The sequence below is a fragment of the Onychostruthus taczanowskii genome, unplaced genomic scaffold, assembly GCF_017590055.1.
Source record: "Onychostruthus taczanowskii isolate IOZ18803 unplaced genomic scaffold, ASM1759005v1 scaffold22, whole genome shotgun sequence".
Classification (NCBI taxonomy): Eukaryota; Metazoa; Chordata; class Aves; order Passeriformes; family Passeridae; genus Onychostruthus; species Onychostruthus taczanowskii.
The window spans coordinates 8,264,842-8,284,535 of NW_024499462.1; the positions used below are offsets into that span (position 1 = coordinate 8,264,842).

The 19,694-nt window shown below is 40.4% G+C and overlaps 1 protein-coding gene across 4 annotated transcripts in view; it reads left to right on the plus strand.

Moving 5' to 3' along the window:
* The window catches only part of RASGEF1A (RasGEF domain family member 1A), a 149,605-nt gene extending 130,956 nt beyond the window's left edge, over nucleotides 1-18,649 (plus strand). For all 4 annotated transcript variants that reach the window (XM_041405015.1, XM_041405012.1, XM_041405013.1 and 1 more), the window contains 11 exons: nucleotides 564-692; nucleotides 6,084-6,221; nucleotides 9,526-9,747; nucleotides 10,021-10,095; nucleotides 10,336-10,428; nucleotides 12,106-12,208; nucleotides 12,501-12,580; nucleotides 13,220-13,411; nucleotides 14,524-14,647; nucleotides 14,907-14,979; nucleotides 15,985-18,649. In XM_041405015.1, coding sequence (XP_041260949.1) covers nucleotides 564-692; nucleotides 6,084-6,221; nucleotides 9,526-9,747; nucleotides 10,021-10,095; nucleotides 10,336-10,428; nucleotides 12,106-12,208; nucleotides 12,501-12,580; nucleotides 13,220-13,411; nucleotides 14,524-14,647; nucleotides 14,907-14,979; nucleotides 15,985-16,009 — 1,254 coding nt within the window. In that variant the 3' untranslated portion in view covers nucleotides 16,010-18,649. The remainder of the gene's footprint in view (nucleotides 1-563; nucleotides 693-6,083; nucleotides 6,222-9,525; nucleotides 9,748-10,020; nucleotides 10,096-10,335; nucleotides 10,429-12,105; nucleotides 12,209-12,500; nucleotides 12,581-13,219; nucleotides 13,412-14,523; nucleotides 14,648-14,906; nucleotides 14,980-15,984) is intronic.
* Nucleotides 18,650-19,694: the final 1,045 nt, after the last annotated feature.

Below are 19,694 nucleotides of genomic sequence, written 5' to 3' on the forward strand. Positions count from 1 at the left end.
TGGTATTTATTAGCATTATTTGTTAGTATTTATTAGCAGTGTTCATATTCAAAAGACTCTGAAACAAGCCCCAGATGAATAAAGTCAAGCTTAAAACTAAAATACTGTCCTGTGCCCTCAAACAAAGCGAAACCTTTTGTCAGTGATTGTGGTGAGAAAGGAATGAAAATCCCCCTACATGAAGAAATTACAGCTGTGGTTTGGAATATACATGAAGCAGTTTTCTGCAGCTCAGTGAGAAACAATCACTCTTAAAGAAACAAAGCAGCATTAAATAGTGGTGTTTAAGAGTCATAACACCCTTCATTAGATGTATTTCATTTGTGGCTTTGGTAAGTGATGACTAATCAGGCACACTGAGTCTGGCATTTTAAAAGGAAACCATTTGATAATTGGAAAACCCCACAGTTAACAGCCTTGAAGCCTATAGCATTTCCTTTCAACAGAGCTGGAAAGGACCTGCATTTCTCTGGAGACAAGAAAAATTCATAGTTTACAGATTAGTTTTTCCAAGGAAGACACATCCTTTCAACTTGTTGTTTTTCTTTTTAATCCTTCCACAGAGAACTTACATCTTCACTTTCCTACTGAGCTCAAGAGTCTTCATTCACCCACATGAGCTCCTGGCTAAAGTGGGGCAGATCTGCATTAAACAGAAGCAGCAGCTGGAAGTGGGGACTGAGGCAGAAAAGGTAAATGGACCATTACATTCCTCAGTGACTTGTGGTGCTGTAATTTATTTTCCACTCTCTCCTTCTCATTGTAAAGCTAAATAGACTGATAAAGAATAATACAAAATTGTAACTGGCATATGTTGCTGGATGCACTTGTATTTGGATCTTGTTCTTTGAAGTATCTTTGCTTCATTTGCTGGCCACATTTGCTGGAGGTCATGTTCTGCCTTAGCAGTCAGCTGCAGGTCAGTGGAGCAGTGCACTGGAGCAGTGTGTGTGTGCCATGAAAGCTGCCCAGCAGCTGGTTTGCACTTTTGAGCTTTCACCAAGTAAGGAAAATCAGATTCAAGAAAATCCCTTTCTCCAGTCAGCCTCAGCATCCTATTAGAGTTAACAATAACCTCTGCTACAGGTTATTGTTGGGGTGTTTTAACCCAGTATTTAACTCAGTTTAACAGTTGCAAAAATTAAGGGATGCACTTATTTAAAATGGTGACCTGCACTGACATGTTTTATTAAAATCAGTTAAACCAAACTTACATCCATCTAATGTCACCATTTGTAAAATGTGTATTGAAAGACTTTTTCAGTCATTTGAAATTGGAGTTCCAGAAAAGTCCAAGCTGGACAGCAAATAAGAGTGACAGAAACAGGATGGTCCTAACAAGTAAAGACCTAAATTGTTCAAATCCTGGGCATGTTTTGGGACCTTTTTTCTCTGATGAGACATTACATGCTTCCATTCCTAATCTTCAGCACTTTAGTAGTCCTGTTTTGTTTTCTCCTTAGTGTACCAGCACTCTGAGTGAAGAGCACAAAAGGCAACTCTGGTTTGTCAATAAAGAGTTTTTAACAGCAATACTGACCTAAGGGCTTTTTCTCCCATACTATTCCTGACGTGCATCCTCTTACGAATGTCACAAAATTGCTCCACAGGACAAATTAACTGTGGTGCAAAATGACTTTCATCCAGGTCAGTCCCCTGATCTGCTCTCCAGATATCTGCATAGCTCATCCTGTAGGTGCTGGGGAAACCAAAGGTCAGGGATGAAAGGTGCCAGAACCACTGCACCCAGTTTTGTACTCAGGGGTGATAATTGTCCCTAGCACCACTGCCAAACTTACTTTGTGACTGAGCAAACTCTGCTCTCTAAGTTGTAATGGTTCCCCAGCAACATGTAACTAAACACCAGAAATGGGAACCTCTAAAAGGTGGCAGCACCATCTGAAATACAGAATGAGTCAGTCTGAGCTGTAGACTTACATAGGGAAAGACTGCAGTGAGTAGAAAGTGTCCAAATACATCTGTGAAATACTTGGATTTAAAATGCATGGGATGTAAGATGAGACTTTAGTGAGTAACAATGCCCTTCAGAGATTTTCAAATGAAAGATCTCTCTGGGGACTAAATCAGCTGGCTATTTAGAGATACAATGCTAATTGTCAAGTAGTATTAGTGTGGCTTCTCAGCAGACTTTTTAAAAAGTCCTGGCTTCCTAATAGAAATGAAATAGCATTACATCCTAATGTCAAACAGAGCAGCTTGTATTGCAAACACCCACCCTCTTACACCTTCTGCTGGCACCTTGGACATGGGCCTACAGGAAACCCAGCAAACAGCAGGGTGACAATAAATCACTTCTGGGAGGTGGCTTTAATTTACATGTTTTTCTGGCTGCTCTTTCTGTTATGCCCTTAATCCCTTCCTACCTCCTTAATATAAGCTGCAAATTTTTCCTGCCTTCTAAACACAAATTTCTTGGAAAACACTACATGAACTTCTGACATTCCTCTCAAATTACTGCTTTATTGCCCTCTACTGCCAACACCTGTGTGTTTTACAGAATAGTTTGGCCACAAGCACTTGCAAACATTTGTTTTTCTACATGGACACAAATAAAATCTCATTTGACATGCAGCATACAAACTCAAGATACTCTCAAGTATTCACAGTCATAATCCATTAAGGTATCATCAGCTACCAGCACCTTCTAATTAAATGGCTGCAAAGCAGGAAATAGCTGACAAAAGCAGTTAAAGTATCTCTGTTCATCTCTGATGGAGTTTGCTTATGCAAATCTCTTAAGATAAGCTGGACAGCTTGGTGCCTGGATAGCATGTGAGCTGAACAGTGGCAAGAAACCAGGTTTTGAGGTTACACACCACAATACTTGTCATTCTGTTGGTTTTGACATTACTGACTAGCCAAAGAATTCTACAGAAATACAACCCAGAAAAAGTGGATTGCAAAGAAAATCGCTCTGAGGCGTCTTGGAGTCTGCTTAGAGTCCTTTTAACTACTCATAAAAAGCAAGAACTTCACAGTTTAAGACCTCAATTATAACATACAAGTCAGTAGTTAAGATTGACCATAAAGGAAAAAATTTAACTCTCCATAGGTGCATTAGAGATTGGAAAGTCTCAGACAAGATTATCAGTGAAAAATCACTTGTATGGTATTATTATTGAGTGGAAAAAACTCCTGTTGTTACACCTGTGGTACATTTTTTCTGCAGCTTGAGTATTTTATATATCTCAAGTTAAAGAAGAAATAAAAAGAGAACATAGAAGTTCGTTTCTATTAAGTTTGTTTTGCCTGTCTTGGAATATATAATCCCTTCAAAATTTACTATTTCCTCTGGGGTTTTTTGCCAGTAAGTCCTCTGTTTTAAAAATGAAAAAATATCTATAACCAGGTCATTGCCATTAAATCTTTCCTATTGCCCTCCTTTCTAATTGGGAGTTGTTTTTCAGTCCTGTCTTGTCTTGTGCAGAACAGGGTCAATCCACAGAACACTTAAATTAATAGAGTTATTCCTCTTCTCAAAGAGCTGTTTATGGGAGAAGTATTCCCGTGGACTCCAAAGAACTCTGTCAGGCCTCACAAGGGGAGGCTCATGTCTGGAGCAGGACTGGAGAAAAGTAGGTTGGTAGGTTTACTGCAGCCATGACAGAAAGGAAACTGTGCTGCTGCTGCCCACAGATCTGTGAGGTTTCCATCTGGGTTACCGCGTGCACCAAGCCTGTCACGCTGCTCTGGGCTCCGTCAAAACAGAAATCCCCTGCTCTGCTGCACTGAGCCCTTCCAGCATTGCTCTCAGAAAGTGTACACCTTGTTTTCATGCGTGTTAAAAAGCATCTGATGAAACACTAAGCTTTTTTAAACGTGACAAGTGCAGTTTCTCTTGCAACATGCCTGGCTTGCCACGTGAAGAGGGCAAACCATAACAACTCAAAAATAGATACAAGAGATGGGAAGTCAGTGTTCATAAATCACTGTGTTTTAAGCTGTACATGGAGTATAATTTGGGGTAATTTGGCTGATTACCACAAGTACAAAGCTTCATTTTTCTCCTTGAAACCTTTTCCTTCTGTATCAGTGCCTAAACAAACTGATGACATGAAGGCTGGTGTTACACTGCACCTACTTCAGATCATGACAGCTAATGCTACCTCTTCAGTGGGCTCCTGGTCTTTGAGGAGCAATCTTACACACACCAGCATTAAAAAGGCATCAGCTATGACTGATATAGTCTCTTCAGCTGCTGGGGTCAGTCTAGACACCCCATAAATTCTTTATGAACTGAGTGTTCATATGGAGATGCTTGCCATGGCTTAAGGTGAGATTTTGAAATGTTTCTGCCTTCACCACTCCTTTTTCAGTTCCAAAAATTATGAAGAAAGGATAGTCAAGATGATTTATACTAAAAAACAGTTCTGCAGCAGCTTTTGGTAAACAAAAGTGGAGTTGGCACATACCTGTTCACTTTAATTGAATGGAAGTGCACTCCCTGGCTAATTAATAGTCCATCACCGCCTACAGATTATTCTTTTAGTAATGTCAGGCTCCATTCATTTCCTGGCAAATGACTATAAATTGTCTTTTCCCCAAGGCAGATGACAGTGGGAGTTTGGAGTACAGGCATCTATAATCTGGAACTCTGTCCCACACTGTTGAGAAATAGCTTGAAGCTCCACATGAGGGGCACTGACAGACACTGCTTTGCAGGAATGCCCACTGCTGGCAAAAAGAATGGGGATGTTTTGGTTTCACACTCCCTGTGCAGCTATTCTGTGTTTATCTCATTAGCAGCATCAATTAAATGCTGTCAATAAAAACAGGTAGGAAATGCATGCTAGCAGATAGCAGTTTGCAGGTCTTAAAAAAACAAAAACAACCAAAGAAAATTCCCTCTAGACTTATGAGGAACACTGGCTGTCAGATTGAGGATTCAAAGGTGCATGGTTTAAGTTCTTATCAATGATTATTAATATCATTGACTATACAATGGTGAGATATTTAAAAAAAAGGCAAAACAAAACCAGCTTAATTTAATTGACCTTTAGTTTTGATTAGATAAACTGGGACATACCATGCTGAGATGCTGTTTTGGCAGAAGCTGCTACCAGCATTTGGAGGTGTTCTCTCTGACTTAGAGCAGTTTCCTGAGGTGACACTGCCATGCTGAGTGCCCTCCTGTCCCCAAGGGGCTGTGCTGTGCCTGGGGAGAGGGAGCTGCTGCCTTCAGGGACCTCTGCACTTACACGACTGGGGAGGGAGCACAAACAAAGCTTCCTCCTTTTCCTCAGTGCATCACAAGCTGGGTAGGAGGATAAATATAACCTAAATTAAGGTTTGATTCTTCTTGTTCATTACAAGTGTTCTTAGCACTCACATTCCCAATTTTACAGGACTGTTCCCTTGGATGTACTGATGCTGCTGTCCATGGATGCAACAGAGAGGGGAGTAATTGGCACCCAATTCAGGTCTAACTGATGAAAAACCTTAGAAGATTCACAGGCAACCGAAAAAAAAATAGAAAAATACTCTCTCTGCCCTTTCTGTGGTTGATAGCTTTTTGAACAAAAGCCAATACCTTTTATTGTCAAAGTCTGTTTTGATTTAGGCGTCATGGAGAGAACACACACGTCTTTCCTGTCATTCATTTATTTACTATACAGCTCAGTCTGGGTGCTCTGATAAATTCTATAGAACTGAAACATCTTTGTGAACATTTCTCATGAACACTCAGTAGAGTACTGTGGTTTGTACACATCTGAATTCAAACACTACAGTACTGCTGCCTCAGGTGGCAGAAATCAGCTTAAACCCCATGGACTTCAGTTAAATAAGTCACTTGAACTGTTCTGTCATCTTCCTGGTTTTATACAACTCACCTTGAAAATGTCTTCACAGTGTTTGGTAAGAGACATCACCATGAAAGGAGGCTAAATGATACTATTTAGGAATCTAGTGCATAGTTAAATATGTTCTTTTTTTGTCCCCATCACCGACTATTAATGCAAAGTATTTTCAAGGGTGTCTAGATTTCTGTGAACCTTTATCAGCCATTTAATCTGCAGTCAAACAGGTCTACGGTTGGTGATCAACTCATTGTTTCTTTCTAGGCAAAACTAAAATCCTTCGCTGCCAAAATCATTCAGCTCCTGAAGGAATGGACTGAAACTTTCCCCTATGATTTCCAAGATGAAAAATCCATGAAAGAGTTGAAGGAGATTGCTCACAGGATCACACAATGTGATGAGGTAGGAAGGAAAAAAAAGTTAAGTGCTGAAGCAGTATTTGTCAACTGTTAGATGAGCTGTGCCGTGTTCCGTACAATCCTGCAGGCAGTGTCTCCCAAATGAACTACAGCAGCAGTTGCTAAGTTGTCAGGGTAACCACAGGACATGGGCTGCCTGATGGACTTAATGGTCCATTAGCAGGAACTGTCTACATCTAATCACCACACCTAAGAAGAAGAGAGAAAATAGTGCTGGCAATATGAAAAATGACTGTGGTGCAGAAGGAGAAAGAACAGTAACTAGAATGGCTCAAGAGGATTAAATAATGAATTACATACCATCCTTTGTACATTGTCTCCACTCTGCACGTCTATGTTCTGCAAGACACACCAGCTGGTTGTATCACTGTACTCTTGGCCAAGGTGAAGGTGTTTATTTTTAAGCGCCTCATTCCCTGTTTCTAAAAAGCAGCTGGTTTACGGCAATGTTTCAGGTGGCAGGCACAATATTTCCACAAAGCAAGTTATCTTTGAGCTCTGCTAGCTAGTCCATCACCAGTCTTAACAGCTCTGAGCTTCTAGCCTGTGAAGAAAACTAGGCCTTGGAAAAACCTTCTACAGCAAACAGGTAAAGTGAATTGGAATAAAACAAGGGGTGTTAATTTTTTGGAGGGGTCAAGGGGGCCAGGGAAAAGGGGGTTCTTGGGGTTTTTTGGTTAGTTTTGGCTTTTTCCCAACATTCACTTTTTGTTCATTGAGAAATTCACTGTTAACAGCAATAGACAGAAGGAAGAGTATAGCCAAGAACTGCAAGAGAATTAGTTGTAAAGTGCTTGTACAAATGTGAAGTCTTATTTATGTAGAAATAGAAGCTTCTTATTTTTTTTAAACCCACAACTTCAAGATATTTTTGAGAACAATTAGGAGGAACAGGGAAGACAGTTGTATTATGTGCTTTTGTTGATTCAGGTAGAGAGAAAATGAAGAACAACAGGTCTGACAGCAGGACATGAATCAGGGAGAGGACAGCAGAGTGAGGTGAAGGAAGTTCTTTGGTTTTGTTGCATCAGCAAAGATGTTTACGTGGGTGCTGGATGAGAATGTCAGTGCTTCAGGAGGAGGGGAAGAGGAAACAGGACTATAGCCTTCTCTTCTCTTTGCAGACAAGGGCCAAGGGGTGCATGTTGGCAGAGACAGCACTGTGAAAGGGGACTTGGCAGAGGTTTATTTAGCATCTCTATCTTAGTATTTAATTTGTCTGTTACTTTGAATGAGAAAGTTGTGCTCTTTCTTTCTGCCTTTTCCTTCCCACTCTTATGTATGAATAATGGTCATTTGAGAAAAACCCATCTTCGTGGAATGGCTCCTTGCTGTGGTGTCTGAGGCATCTGATGGCATCCATTAATTACAGCACCACCTCATTTACCCCCTTAACAAGGCTACCAATCAAGGTTCATCAGTGCAGAGCTATGCTTCATCTGACCCCTAGGAAATACTAATTTGACACTGACAAAAAGCAGCTCTCACTCTAAGTGTTTGTTAGCACATTGAATTATGCTTCAGCATGGAATTACGGTTAAGGTTGGGGGTTTATTTTGTATTTTAAAGCTTTTTCAAATCCCCTTAGGACATTATTCTTCATTCATAAAGGTAGAAAGTCAACTGAGAACTCACACAAAGCAGTCAGGTGTTGTTCTGGTGATAGCAGCATACCAAATAGCTAAAGCTGCAGCCAGGATTGCACCCCAGAGTTAGTAAAAATTAACTCAAACAAGTACAAATCATTGTACAGTCATTGGCTTACCTTCCAAAGTTGTAGGGAAAATTAGTGTAAAACTAGTAATGAAAGGAAACTGCTAAAACTCTTAAGGACATTTTTCTAAGCATTAAGATGCTAATAAATTCATAATAGCTTAAGTAAGCCATAGCTTTTCATGTCTGAGTTTCTTTCCTCAATTTTACATAATATCTGCAATACTCTAAACTATCTTCAAGTGTCATTTTCTGCAATCCTGACATCAAGTCTGCTTCCTCCCAGACACGTGGGCAAGTCAGGCACAGTGGCTGAAGGCAAACCATTCACAGTGGAAAGCTCAGCATAAGAGAGGAGAATTCTGCTTTGTTTTAGTCCCCTCCACCAGGCTCCCTTGGCATTTCTGAACACTTGTAGCACAGTATCAGAAATTACTCCAGACAGCTGCTGTTCAGCAGTAATCCAGCCTCAAGATGAGCTACACTGCCTTCAGCTTTTCATTTGATTTCACTTGGGAGTCAGATTATTGCCTTGTAAAGCACCATTCTGACACCATTATTGCTTAATTATAACAGGCAATATACAAGTATTTGGTCGTCGTCTCTCACATCTGCTGCATAATTTCAGACATCACTGCACAGTAGTGGCTCCTTTGAATGGTCACAGATTCATTGCAGCTCTGTCTAGTGAGGACTGGCAGAAGTGAACCTTGTGGTTAACTTCAAGAAAAGTAATTTGCATGAAAGCAAGAGAACGATTCTGTGAGGAAAAGGATTGTCTGGTTGAATTAATTTTCCCAGCAGCAGGAGAAACCTGGGTCACTTAAAGCAGTGGCAGACAGGATGGAGGAGTAGGAAAGCAATCAAGTTAGCTCTTTGGGGATGACCTCAGAGAAATGTCTATAGGACACAATGGCAGAAAAAAAAATCACCTTAGCTTTCAAAACACTGAGCAGATGGATTGTGTTCCTGTGGCTTTACCTTTCAATGAATCCTTACAAATCTTATGTTTAAAATCTGCACACAATAAACAGGAAAGGCATTTTAGTTGTCTGAGAACATGATGTATATTGTGCTCTTATATAAATATTTGGATGCCGTAGCTGTTCAAAGCTAAGTTAGGATATTTTAGGGGTATATTCCTGGACATTATGTGAATTCCCTGGATTCTGCTTGGGCTAGACAGACTGGATTCATCAGTGGGTCTGATCAGAGTGAGAGCTTTTGGCCCTTAGTGCCCAGAGGTTCCAGAGAGCCTTGTGCAAGCAGCTGCAGCACCTTTCACATGCCCACTCCAGCTGCTGACACGGATGCCTTGGAAATGGGGCACTACCCAAAGGAGCAGACCAGCCAGCCAAGCAAAGCAGAGCTGGGAAGGCAGGCAGGCAGAACAGTGTCATTGTGGAGTTGTGTGGGTATTTAGGACAAGGTCATTTGTCACAGAATGATCAGCTCAGAAAAGATGAAAGAAAATGGATAATAGACATTTATTTTTCCCAGGCAGAAATTCTCTGGTGATCCGTGTCTGCAACAGCTATGGTTTTCAGCAGTTGTTGTTTCTCCCTTCTGCTCAGGAAAATGGAACAGTGAAAAAGATCATTAGCCAGATGACACAGAATCTCCTGATGGCCCTCTCTGCACGGAGCCAATACCAGGAAATCAGAGAGAAATTCCGTCAGCCTGTCACTGACAAGGGCACTATCCTCAAAACCAAGCCCCAGTCAACTCAGAAGGACATCCTGAGTGTGTGCTGTGACCCTCTGATCCTGGCACAGCAGCTGACCTACATCGAACTGGTGAGACTGACTGGGGTGGAGTCTTGTTTTCTATTTACTGAATATTAACATGCTCACCAATGTGAATTTGGCTATGGCTTCGCTGAGAGCCTCCAGTGTTTTAATAAAAAAATACCAAGTCAAGTAATGAACAAGACCAGTTAGGTACACTGATAAAAGCACCTCACACTCTAGGAAGATAAAGTTACCTAAATGTTCTCCTAACTTTGATTTTTTTTCACAGAGCTCTCTGTTTGTCTGTACAATGACAATCTCTCCTCTCTCCAAACGCAGGAAAGGGTGAGCAACATTTATCCAGAGGATCTGATGCAGATTGTCAGCCACATGGACTCCCTGGATAATCACAAGGTACAAAAAGGTGTACAGAGGGAAAAAGAAACATAGATGAACCAGAGTAAAGAATAATAACTCCATAATTTGAGTACACCCTGTGCAAGAAAGACTGACATTTCCTAAGCTTCTTCAAGCTCATGCCTTAAAACACGTACAACAAGATTTTGTCAAGATATGAAAAGGAAGTTTATCCTTTGGTAAGCTTTGACTTTATCATGATACAGGAGAGGTTTAACACGACCTGTTCTCTTGCAGTGCCGAAGTGATGTGACCAAAACCTATAATTTGGAGGCCTATGATAACTGGTTCAATTGCCTCAGCATGCTGGTGGCTACAGAGATTTGTCGGGTAGGTATGCATAGAAAACAAGATAGCAAAGGGATCCTGGCCTTAAGGACAAGAGGCAAGCAGTGGTCTAAATGAGATTTAAATATTAGCAGTGCAATTAAAGATAATAGCATTATTCAAGCATTAAATTATTTGCATGCTCATATGATTAAGAGTTCAAGGCTATGTTTGACTTCGCATATATTGCTTAATTTTGTGCAGCTGCATTAGTCATGCAGTGAAATGGAACTTGTGTGGAGTTGGGAGCTCTTTAGGATTTATCTTTTTTTTTTTTTTAATACAGCAAAAGATTCTTAAAAATACTCCTTTAAATGCAGATTTACCAATAAACAGGTGTCCTTCCACTGCATTTAGATAACATTACCACTGTGATATATTAATTTTTAAATTTATATTAATTCACTTTATTCATACAACATTCATTGTAGAAAAATCAGGAATAAACTTTCTTTAAAGTCTGGAAAGAAAGTGTACTACTGGAAAGTTTAAAAAAAGTAACAGAGTAACAGAGTAAGGAATAACCTTACTAGAGGTTAAGGTAACTTCTGACTTATAATAGGCAAAGAAATGGAAGGTGTATGCCCCAGAAACCTTTATCTTTTTTTTTTTTTTTTTCCATGTGTGTTCTCTTTTTAGCTTCTTATTATGTTTTTGAGATTTCTATTAATTCCAGTTCTAGCAAATTGGAATTTTTTTCCCTATTCCTACTTGGTCAGTAGCCCTTCCATGGAAATCCCAATGCCTGCTGCATTTTTATGAAGTTCAGTGTACTGATCCTAATCTCTTAAGATTTCCTGCTCTCAGAAATGTATTGCAGAGGCACACCAAGACACCTCCAGAGCTGGCTGGTAGGGCTCATACATTTAGGAAACCATCAAAGAAAGGTTTTAGCACACTGAGGGCTAAGCCAGACCTTTGACTACTGAACCATTTTCTTTTGATCTGACAGAAACTTAAGTACTTAGGTCAGAGATTCTGCAGTCACTGCTTAGGAGCCATTTTTATATAAGCCAGAGAGAACTTTCAGGTTTAAACAGGGAAAATATTTTCAGGAATGAATGCAATCCAGGCAATAATTAATTTTGCTTTGTAGTTTATAAAAGAATTTGCAGATGAGATGCTCAGCATCAGTTGCTTGGTCCTGTGCACATTTGTGTGGGTGGGAATTTGTGTATTTGCTCATCCTCACTGCCTGCTCTCAACAGGTCATTTAGGAGTACATGCAGCAGAACCAGAAAAGCAGGATGTGGCAGTTGCTTTCTCTCACATTTACGTTCCATGCCCCTGACTTTAAGTCTGTCCAATGCTTCCCCCCTTCTTGAGAGGTTTAAATGTTTTGCATATATTTTGATAGCAGCATCATGTTGTCTTCCTTTTCCAGTAACAGGAAATTGCTGAAAGTGTCCAGCTTGTTTATGCAGAACTGCCTAAGACATGGACTCTTTAGTATAAACAAAGATGTGCACTCCCCCAGAACTACACTAGTAATTGGTAGTCATTCCAAATATTTCTGCTGTTTTATTAAAAATTAATCTTAACAAAAAATCCTGAGGCCTATATTAAGATTTAGCTGGACAAAGTCTTGAAATATCTATTCACTGATCCTGCTACAGTGCCTTTGGCTAAACATCCTTCCCAAAATTCAGACCATCCCTTCCCTATTGGGTTTTTCTCCAGGTTGTAAAGAAAAAGCAGCGTACAAGAATGGTGGAATTTTTCATTGATGTGGCAAGAGAATGCTTCAACATTGGAAACTTCAACTCAATGATGGCTATTATCTGTGAGTATCCTTAACACAGATGGCAAAAGGCACTCCATTTTACAACCTGACTGGCAACACTGTGCTCACACTTGCCCTGAATTGGCCGACCACATCAGCAGGCACACTTCCCCTGGGCCAGTGTCTGCCAGTGACAGATTCATGTGTGGGTGGGTGAGCTTTAGCTGCAGCTTCTGCTTGTCAGGCTGAGACACCTCCCAGAACGTGTGCTGTTGATACATTAGCCCAGTTACATTAGCCCTGTATTTTTTCAACTCATTTGTCTCTCTGTCTCCTCTCTCCCTGCATTCAGCTGGCATGAACTTGAGCCCTGTGGCACGGTTAAAGAAAACCTGGTCCAAGGTCAAAACAGCCAAATTTGATGTTTTAGAGGTATGTATAAAGTTTTGACGTCATATAGAAATCCACCAAATAGTTTCATCCAAGCATCTGCTGGAGATTTCATCCAAACCTCTGTCAGAGAGCAGGCACCTCTGTCAGTGGTCACCAGCACATAAACAGCATGAGAGTGTTTCCTCCATTTCAAACTCTCTACTTGTCTGCAAAGAAAAGTGGCTGCCAGCTCTCTCTAGATTATTTCTTGCTAGTGTATTTTTGCCAATTTCACGTCAAGGTAGTTTACACTCCAGTGAGTGCTGCCCTTAAAACTAATTAGAGGACTCCACCTAGTGGAGACCTGCGTGGAAACAAAACCTAATGAAACCATCATCAGAAACAGAGGTGACAACGAAGAAGAATTTTGTTTTTTCCGTCCCAGAGAGTCACGTATGATTTTCTTTTGATCTGCTTTGTTGATGGAATAGATGAAAAGCCAGTACAGAGCCCTCCTTTCAAGCAAGGTAGAAGTTAGAAAAACCTGCACCCAGACCTGATCAGTATAAAGGTACTCTACCTTGAAAATTCAAAAATGGACCAAATGAAGTTACAAAGAATAAACTGATGGTTAGAGCAAAGCTTTTAATTTTTAGAAACATGTATTACTTATGTGCCTTTCCCCCCTCTATAAAACAGCACCACATGGACCCTTCCAGCAACTTCTGCAACTACCGCACGGCGCTGCAGGGAGCGGCGCAGCGCTCGCAGAGCGCCAACAGCAGCCGCGAGAAGATCGTCATCCCCGTCTTCAACCTCTTCATCAAGGACATCTACTTCCTGCACAAGATCCACACCAACCGCCTGCCCAACGGGCAGATCAACTTCAAGGTGGGGCTCTGCTGCTGCCCTGGCTGCCCTGCCGCTGAAACCTGCTGCACTGCAAGCGTTTGCTTCCTTACATTCGTTACATCCCCATTCCCTCAGTGCCCACGTGCTGTCATATCCAGGGGAGTTGGTTTGAATCAAATCCTGGGAAAGCCAGCAGTTGCTTTTCTGTGGCAGCAAGCAATCATGTCTGATCAAATTTAATAGGTCACTTCAGCCTGAGTCATCAGCCCCAGCTGATTTCACCTCATTGGTTTGGCTGGCTGTAAAGGTGTTTATCAGGTCTGCAAGGGAGGTTCTACAGCTTCTGGGTTCTCTCCCCAATTAATAAACATGCATGTTCAAGTGACCACAGTCTGGCAAAAGTACTTCTTGACAAAATTTTATTGTCATCATTAAGGCTGTGTAAGTGGAGGGGGGCACACAGAAGATACAGGGCAAGCCCTGAGCAATTACAGATTTCTTAAAATCCTAGGAAGGAAAGGATAGCTAAATGTTTCTATATGTTGCTGTGATTTCCCAGATTTAAAGAGTGCTTTATGAAAAGATCAGATATGTCACATGTCATTTAAAATGAAGTTTGGAAATGTAAAAATTAAAGCAAATAAACTATTTACTGTCCAGTTGCAGTCACAGGAATTTAGACACTCAACATAGAAACCAGGCACTATTATATAGGAAGGAAAGGTTGATGATGAAAAAAATTGAAGGTAAAAGATCAGATGGTGGGCTGAGATACAGTGTCCTAAACTTGAGGCTGGCAGATGAGGAACTAGCAGCAAGAGGGGGAAATGAGGGGAGCCATAAGAAGATAGGATAGTGAGGAATCACAGATTATGCAGAGTTGGAAGGGACCCACAGGGATCACCAAGCCCAGCTCCCATCCCTGCACAGCAGCACCCCAAGAGTCACTCCATGTGCCTGAGAGCATTGTCCACATGCTTCTTGCACTCTGTCAGGCTGGTGCTGTGACCAATTCCATGTAAGTCTGAGCAAGGGACAATAAGAAAACCAGCATAAAGAATAAGACTGAGAGGCTCTGAAATAGAAACAAACTAATATTTCAAAGAAAACAAATACTATTTTAATAATACTCTTTTAATTACTTCATGCAGAAGTTCTGGGAAATTTCAAGACAGATTCATGATTTCCTGACATGGAAGCAGGTTGAGTGTCCTTTTGAAAAAGACAAGAAAATCCAGACCTATCTACTCACAGCACCTATTTATAGTGAAGAAGGTAAAACCTTTGTTGAACATTATAGTGAGTCTTTCTACCTGTTAAAATACAAAACATGCAGATGAAAAATATATACATGCAAAATCATATTTTATTAGTAATTTTCTAAGTGTTATCACTTTCCTGTTGGCTTCTGATGGTAACAAATTTCACAATGAACACTGCCAAGTTGCATCTGCTATATTGTAACCCTTAGATTTTTTTCCCTCAGGTAAAGAACTCATGTATCTGATTGTTACTTTTTTTTTTTTTTTACCAGCTCTGTTCATTGCATCCTTTGAAAGTGAAGGTCCAGAAAACCACATGGAAAAAGACAGCTGGAAAACACTCAGGTATGAAGCTTCCTCAGAACATGAGTTTTTCTGCAGACACACAGAGGCATGTAACTATCAGCTTCTTCTGTCCTATTCACATACCCAGCTTAAAACCATAATACAGTTCTTTTTCCCTCAGAATTTAAATCTGAAACAATTTCAGTGGGGTTGGATTTTCATACAGCTTTTCCAGCCAGATCTGTTGAGGTTGCAAGATCACTGCTGGGGCTGTGAAAGAGAATATCCTTTATTTAGGCTATCAAATACAGTAAAATAATCTGCATTTGTAGCAGTGCTCAGACATGATTTTCTCAGGGGAATAAACCTACAGAGATACTAAGAAAGTGCTCTCATCACAGCCATGCTCTTAAAAATCATATAAAAGGATGAAAATTTCTAGGAATATGGTAATTGTCAGCCTACCCTTAGGGATAAACTCTCAAAGACTCCTCATCCTTCTGAGAATGGGAAGCACCACTCCCATGTACATGATGAGATCAATTAATCAGAATTTTTCCAACACTGAATCGAGGCAGAGAGGTTTGTGAATTGTGCTGAACATGAAGATCTAACATACCTGTACCAGACAGGGGCTGAACACAGCCTGCATGCCCTGAGCTCTGCTGAGGCACTCTAGGACTACATTGTCCCAGACAAGACCCAGTTTCCCACTGATCCCAACATTTCCTAGGATGTCCATGTGAGCTTTTCACTTACAGCCCCATGGAATGCACCTTGCATTAACCCCAGCACTGCCCAGCCTGCAGTAGTTTAGACAGACACAGAACGTGTTACAAGCCTGAGCTGATCCTAGGGGCCTGAGGTAACATTATGCAAGTTAAATTTTCATCTCATTTAACGTCAGCATCTCCATTGAAATGCACAGATTTCTTCCAGTTGAAAATCTATCCTTTGAAGAGAGGCTGTCAGCTAGTGATGCCAGATAGATCTGTTGTCAAAAATGAAAACCTTTTTGTTGTGATAGAAAAGATAATTTTATTTTTTTATTCTTTCATCTTTTAGGACAACTCTGCTTAATAGAGCCTGAGAAATATGGATCAGATTTGCAGACTTCAAAGCACATCTAATGGACATGTTTTTACAACCTGAATGAAAGACTTGGACTGAGCTAAGAAAGACCTCACTGGATGAGGTCTGTTTTGTACATACAGTAACTTTTATGAAATAAAATGTGGTAAATATTTCACATGTCAACCTTAAGGCACTTACTGAAGGGTTTTGGTTTTTTATTTTAAATATAAGGGCAGGGCCCTGTTCTCAGAGATGAAATGTATCATGGGAGATGGTATCTTATTCTATCAGCATCCAAATTTTTATTTTTTATTACTTCCACCAAAACAAATACAAATTAAAACACACATCCTAACTGAAGCCAGTGTTCAGGTTAAACACCCCCTTGGACCAGTATCCTACAGAACACTCAGTAAGTCTCCCTTGCTTTGAAACGAAGGGCCTCCTTCAAATCAGCAGAACTGTTCACAGATTTGTTCACAAGTGTTTGTTCCTCTCCTCCATCAGCAAATAGTGCCTTACAAGGTACTGAGCTTGTGTAGTTGTACCTTCTGACCGGGCTGGAAGTAAGGGAAATAAAAATATGGATGTCTCGAAACCAGCTACAATGTACTTTTTACATAAAGCGGAGAATTATGGCACATGAAGTAGAGTATACCTGCCTGTAACACTGATGGTGCAGCAAACCTATTTTTGTTACATGATGTAAAGAGATGAGAGGGGGTAACTGCTGGGGTCTGTGCGTTTGTGTGTGAGTATGTGTGTGTGCACACGTGGGGATGCACACATGTCTAAGTTTTAATACTTCTGGGAACTATCCTTTACATTCTGGCTGTCAGAATAGTTTGTGTTTTCCTTTTGAAAAATCAGGGAATTTTTTTTTTTGTTATGTTTGAAGAGAAGAATGTCTAACCTAGATTATAATCTCTGCAAAACAGGCCTAATATACTTTTCTAGAAAGAGTGTTTGGAAAAAAAAAAAATCAGCATGGGCCAGGGAAGAAGGAGAAGTAAACTCAGATGTCCAATTTGAAGGTAAGGTTAAAGTTTCCAAAAAGCTTAAGAAGAGTTCATCGCTGTGAATTGGTCATTTAAATCCATTGGTTCCTTGGAAAAGTCCAGTCTGCACTTACAGACAATTAAAACAAAGACCAACCTTGAATGTAAGTTTTTCTAGTCTTTTGCAAGCCATGATTAACTGTCTGGGACAGCACCCACTGAAATCTAAGGGCAAACACTCTAAGAAATTAGTCAAACCTTTGAACAGGTCAGTACTGAAATCAGAGGTGATCTGCAAACCCACTGCTTGCCATTTCTTATTTCTCCTTTTAGTACTGAGCTTACACCTAATTTGACTATCTTAAGTACCTGAAGAGCTTCTGTTAAGTTCAAGGTATTTATTTCCAGGGAGAAATATAGTTAGGACTTTTGTCAACTGATCTCTGAGTTAAGAAAGAAAAACAAACAGGCTCAGATTAAAAACTATTTTGTCTAATGAACAAATTATTACCCACAACTGCCTACTTTTCTTTTCCAGTAATTTTTCCTCTGAAGGCTTGAGGGCTGAATATAAGATAATAACTTGAGCCAGATAATTAGACTGGTTTGTTTTTTCTCTTTTGTTCATTTAAAAGAACAAACAAACAAACAAACAACCAAAACAGTCCCTCTGAAGCTGGCAGTGGTCACAGCCTCCCTAACAGAGCCTTGCAGAGAACCTCTGCAAGGACTTCTTTAAAGATGGCCAGCTCTAGGTAGATGGTGTTTATCTTACTCTGCCTCCTGTTGAAGAAGGGGCAAGACTCGCAGGACTGAGGGTATGGTTTATTCCAGCCCAGCAGACTCTCCCTGCCCGAGTGCCCACAGCCAAGGGCAGTGCCACTGCTTGATGCAGCATCTGCAAGCACTTAGCAGAAATTTACTTTATTGGCCCTGGAGCACGGTGAAAAATTAAAATGCTTTCCCTCTTTCACTTCCCCCTTGACAAATACTTAAAATTAGAGGAGCAAGTTGATGTAAGGAAGGGAAACAAATCAACATTTTGCTATTCCCATAGCATTGGCATCAAAGAGAAACAAAAGCAAGTTACACCACGAGGAAAGAAGAAGTAGAATACTAACTGTTAACAAGAACAGCCCAGGAAAGGGGAAGGGATAATTCTTATGACCTGCTGCTATTTTTCCTGTGCTGAAGTACTGGCCTTCAGCCCTGGATTCCAGTAAGAATATTTATACTGTATTATTACAGTGTTTTGCACTTTCAGAGATGTTCTAGCTAGTAACATTGTCAGACACTATACGAGGGATTGTATATCAGCTTTGTTTATGTAATTGAAGTTTAAAAGGGATGCTTAAAATTTAAGAAAAAAAAAATATATATTTGAAATTCAATTTTAGAACACTTTCTGTAAATGTATGAAAGAGCTTTCACATGGATGTGCACTTCGCCGGTCAATCAGTCCAAGTATACACTTGAAATCCATGCAGTATCTACATTGGTTCCCCTTGATTTTCCTCCCTAAGTTTGATACATTCCTTAAATACCGTGTTTTGCTATTCTGAGCTGAAATGCTAAATATAAAGCTGTACCATAAAGCAGGATATTCTGTGTTTGACTGGATGTGCTTGCATTAATAAAAGAAGAAATTGCTTCAACCATGATTAACTTTTTCCATAGTTATTTTTCCCTTGCAAATGTATCAAACCACAAGCTGAATGAGGTGTGGAAGGCAGCATGGTCACAGTGAGCCAACTGGTTACCTTCTGACTTGAAAAGCCGTAGTACAAAATATTTAAATTTCTTCCAACAAAGGCAAGAGCAACACTAAGCCAACAATATCCTGCCACTTCTTATGCTCTTCCTGTAGCAGTATTTTATGGATCTGATGGTGTCTGTGCTACACAATATTTTTGTTCTCTCAATGGAAATGTTTAATGGTTCCACTGTATAAAAACCTATTGTGTCATCAGAGCTGCATTTCATTTTCCCCCTGTATTTATTCTTTGAGCAGCAGAGCACAGGAATGTTTGCCAGCTGCAGCAGACTGCAGGGTTTCCTGTGGCAAGGAAACCTGTTGAAATCTGTTGGATTTCAACACCCCAGCACCTCTGCTTGCAACCACTGCCCTTTTTCATGCCCTGCTTGAAAAAGCCACTTCTGCAAGGTCACACAGAGAACAGAAGCATAGAGCTGTGAACAAGATCCAGCTTTTCTGCCCCAGTGCCACTCCTTTCTCAGGGCTATAAGCCTTGGAAAAAGAAAACAAAATTACATCTTGGAAATGCAGGAGCTCTGGAAGTTCCCATAAGCATTTCTGATCTGTTGGAAACTCTCTAGGGAAATGGTTTTGGTAACCAGACACCCACACCACACTTGCAGAGCTGAATAATGCTATGCTCAGTCATCACAGCTCATTAGAAAATATAATGATGTTTACCAGCATTAAGAGGATCGAGCAGATGAGAGTCTTCCTGATGGCCAGTTCACACTCATAATTAATATGAATATTGCATCCTTGAAAACTCACTTCCAATTATGTCCCATCCAGTCATTAGGATAAATTAGCTACTTACACAGGCATAAGAGTAAACAATAAAATTGCCTTCCAGGCCCTTCACTGCCATTAGAGCACAACACAGTGTGACAAGCAGTAGCTCAGTGCCAGCAAGGTATCCTTAGTTACTTTAGCAGCAATTTGATTTA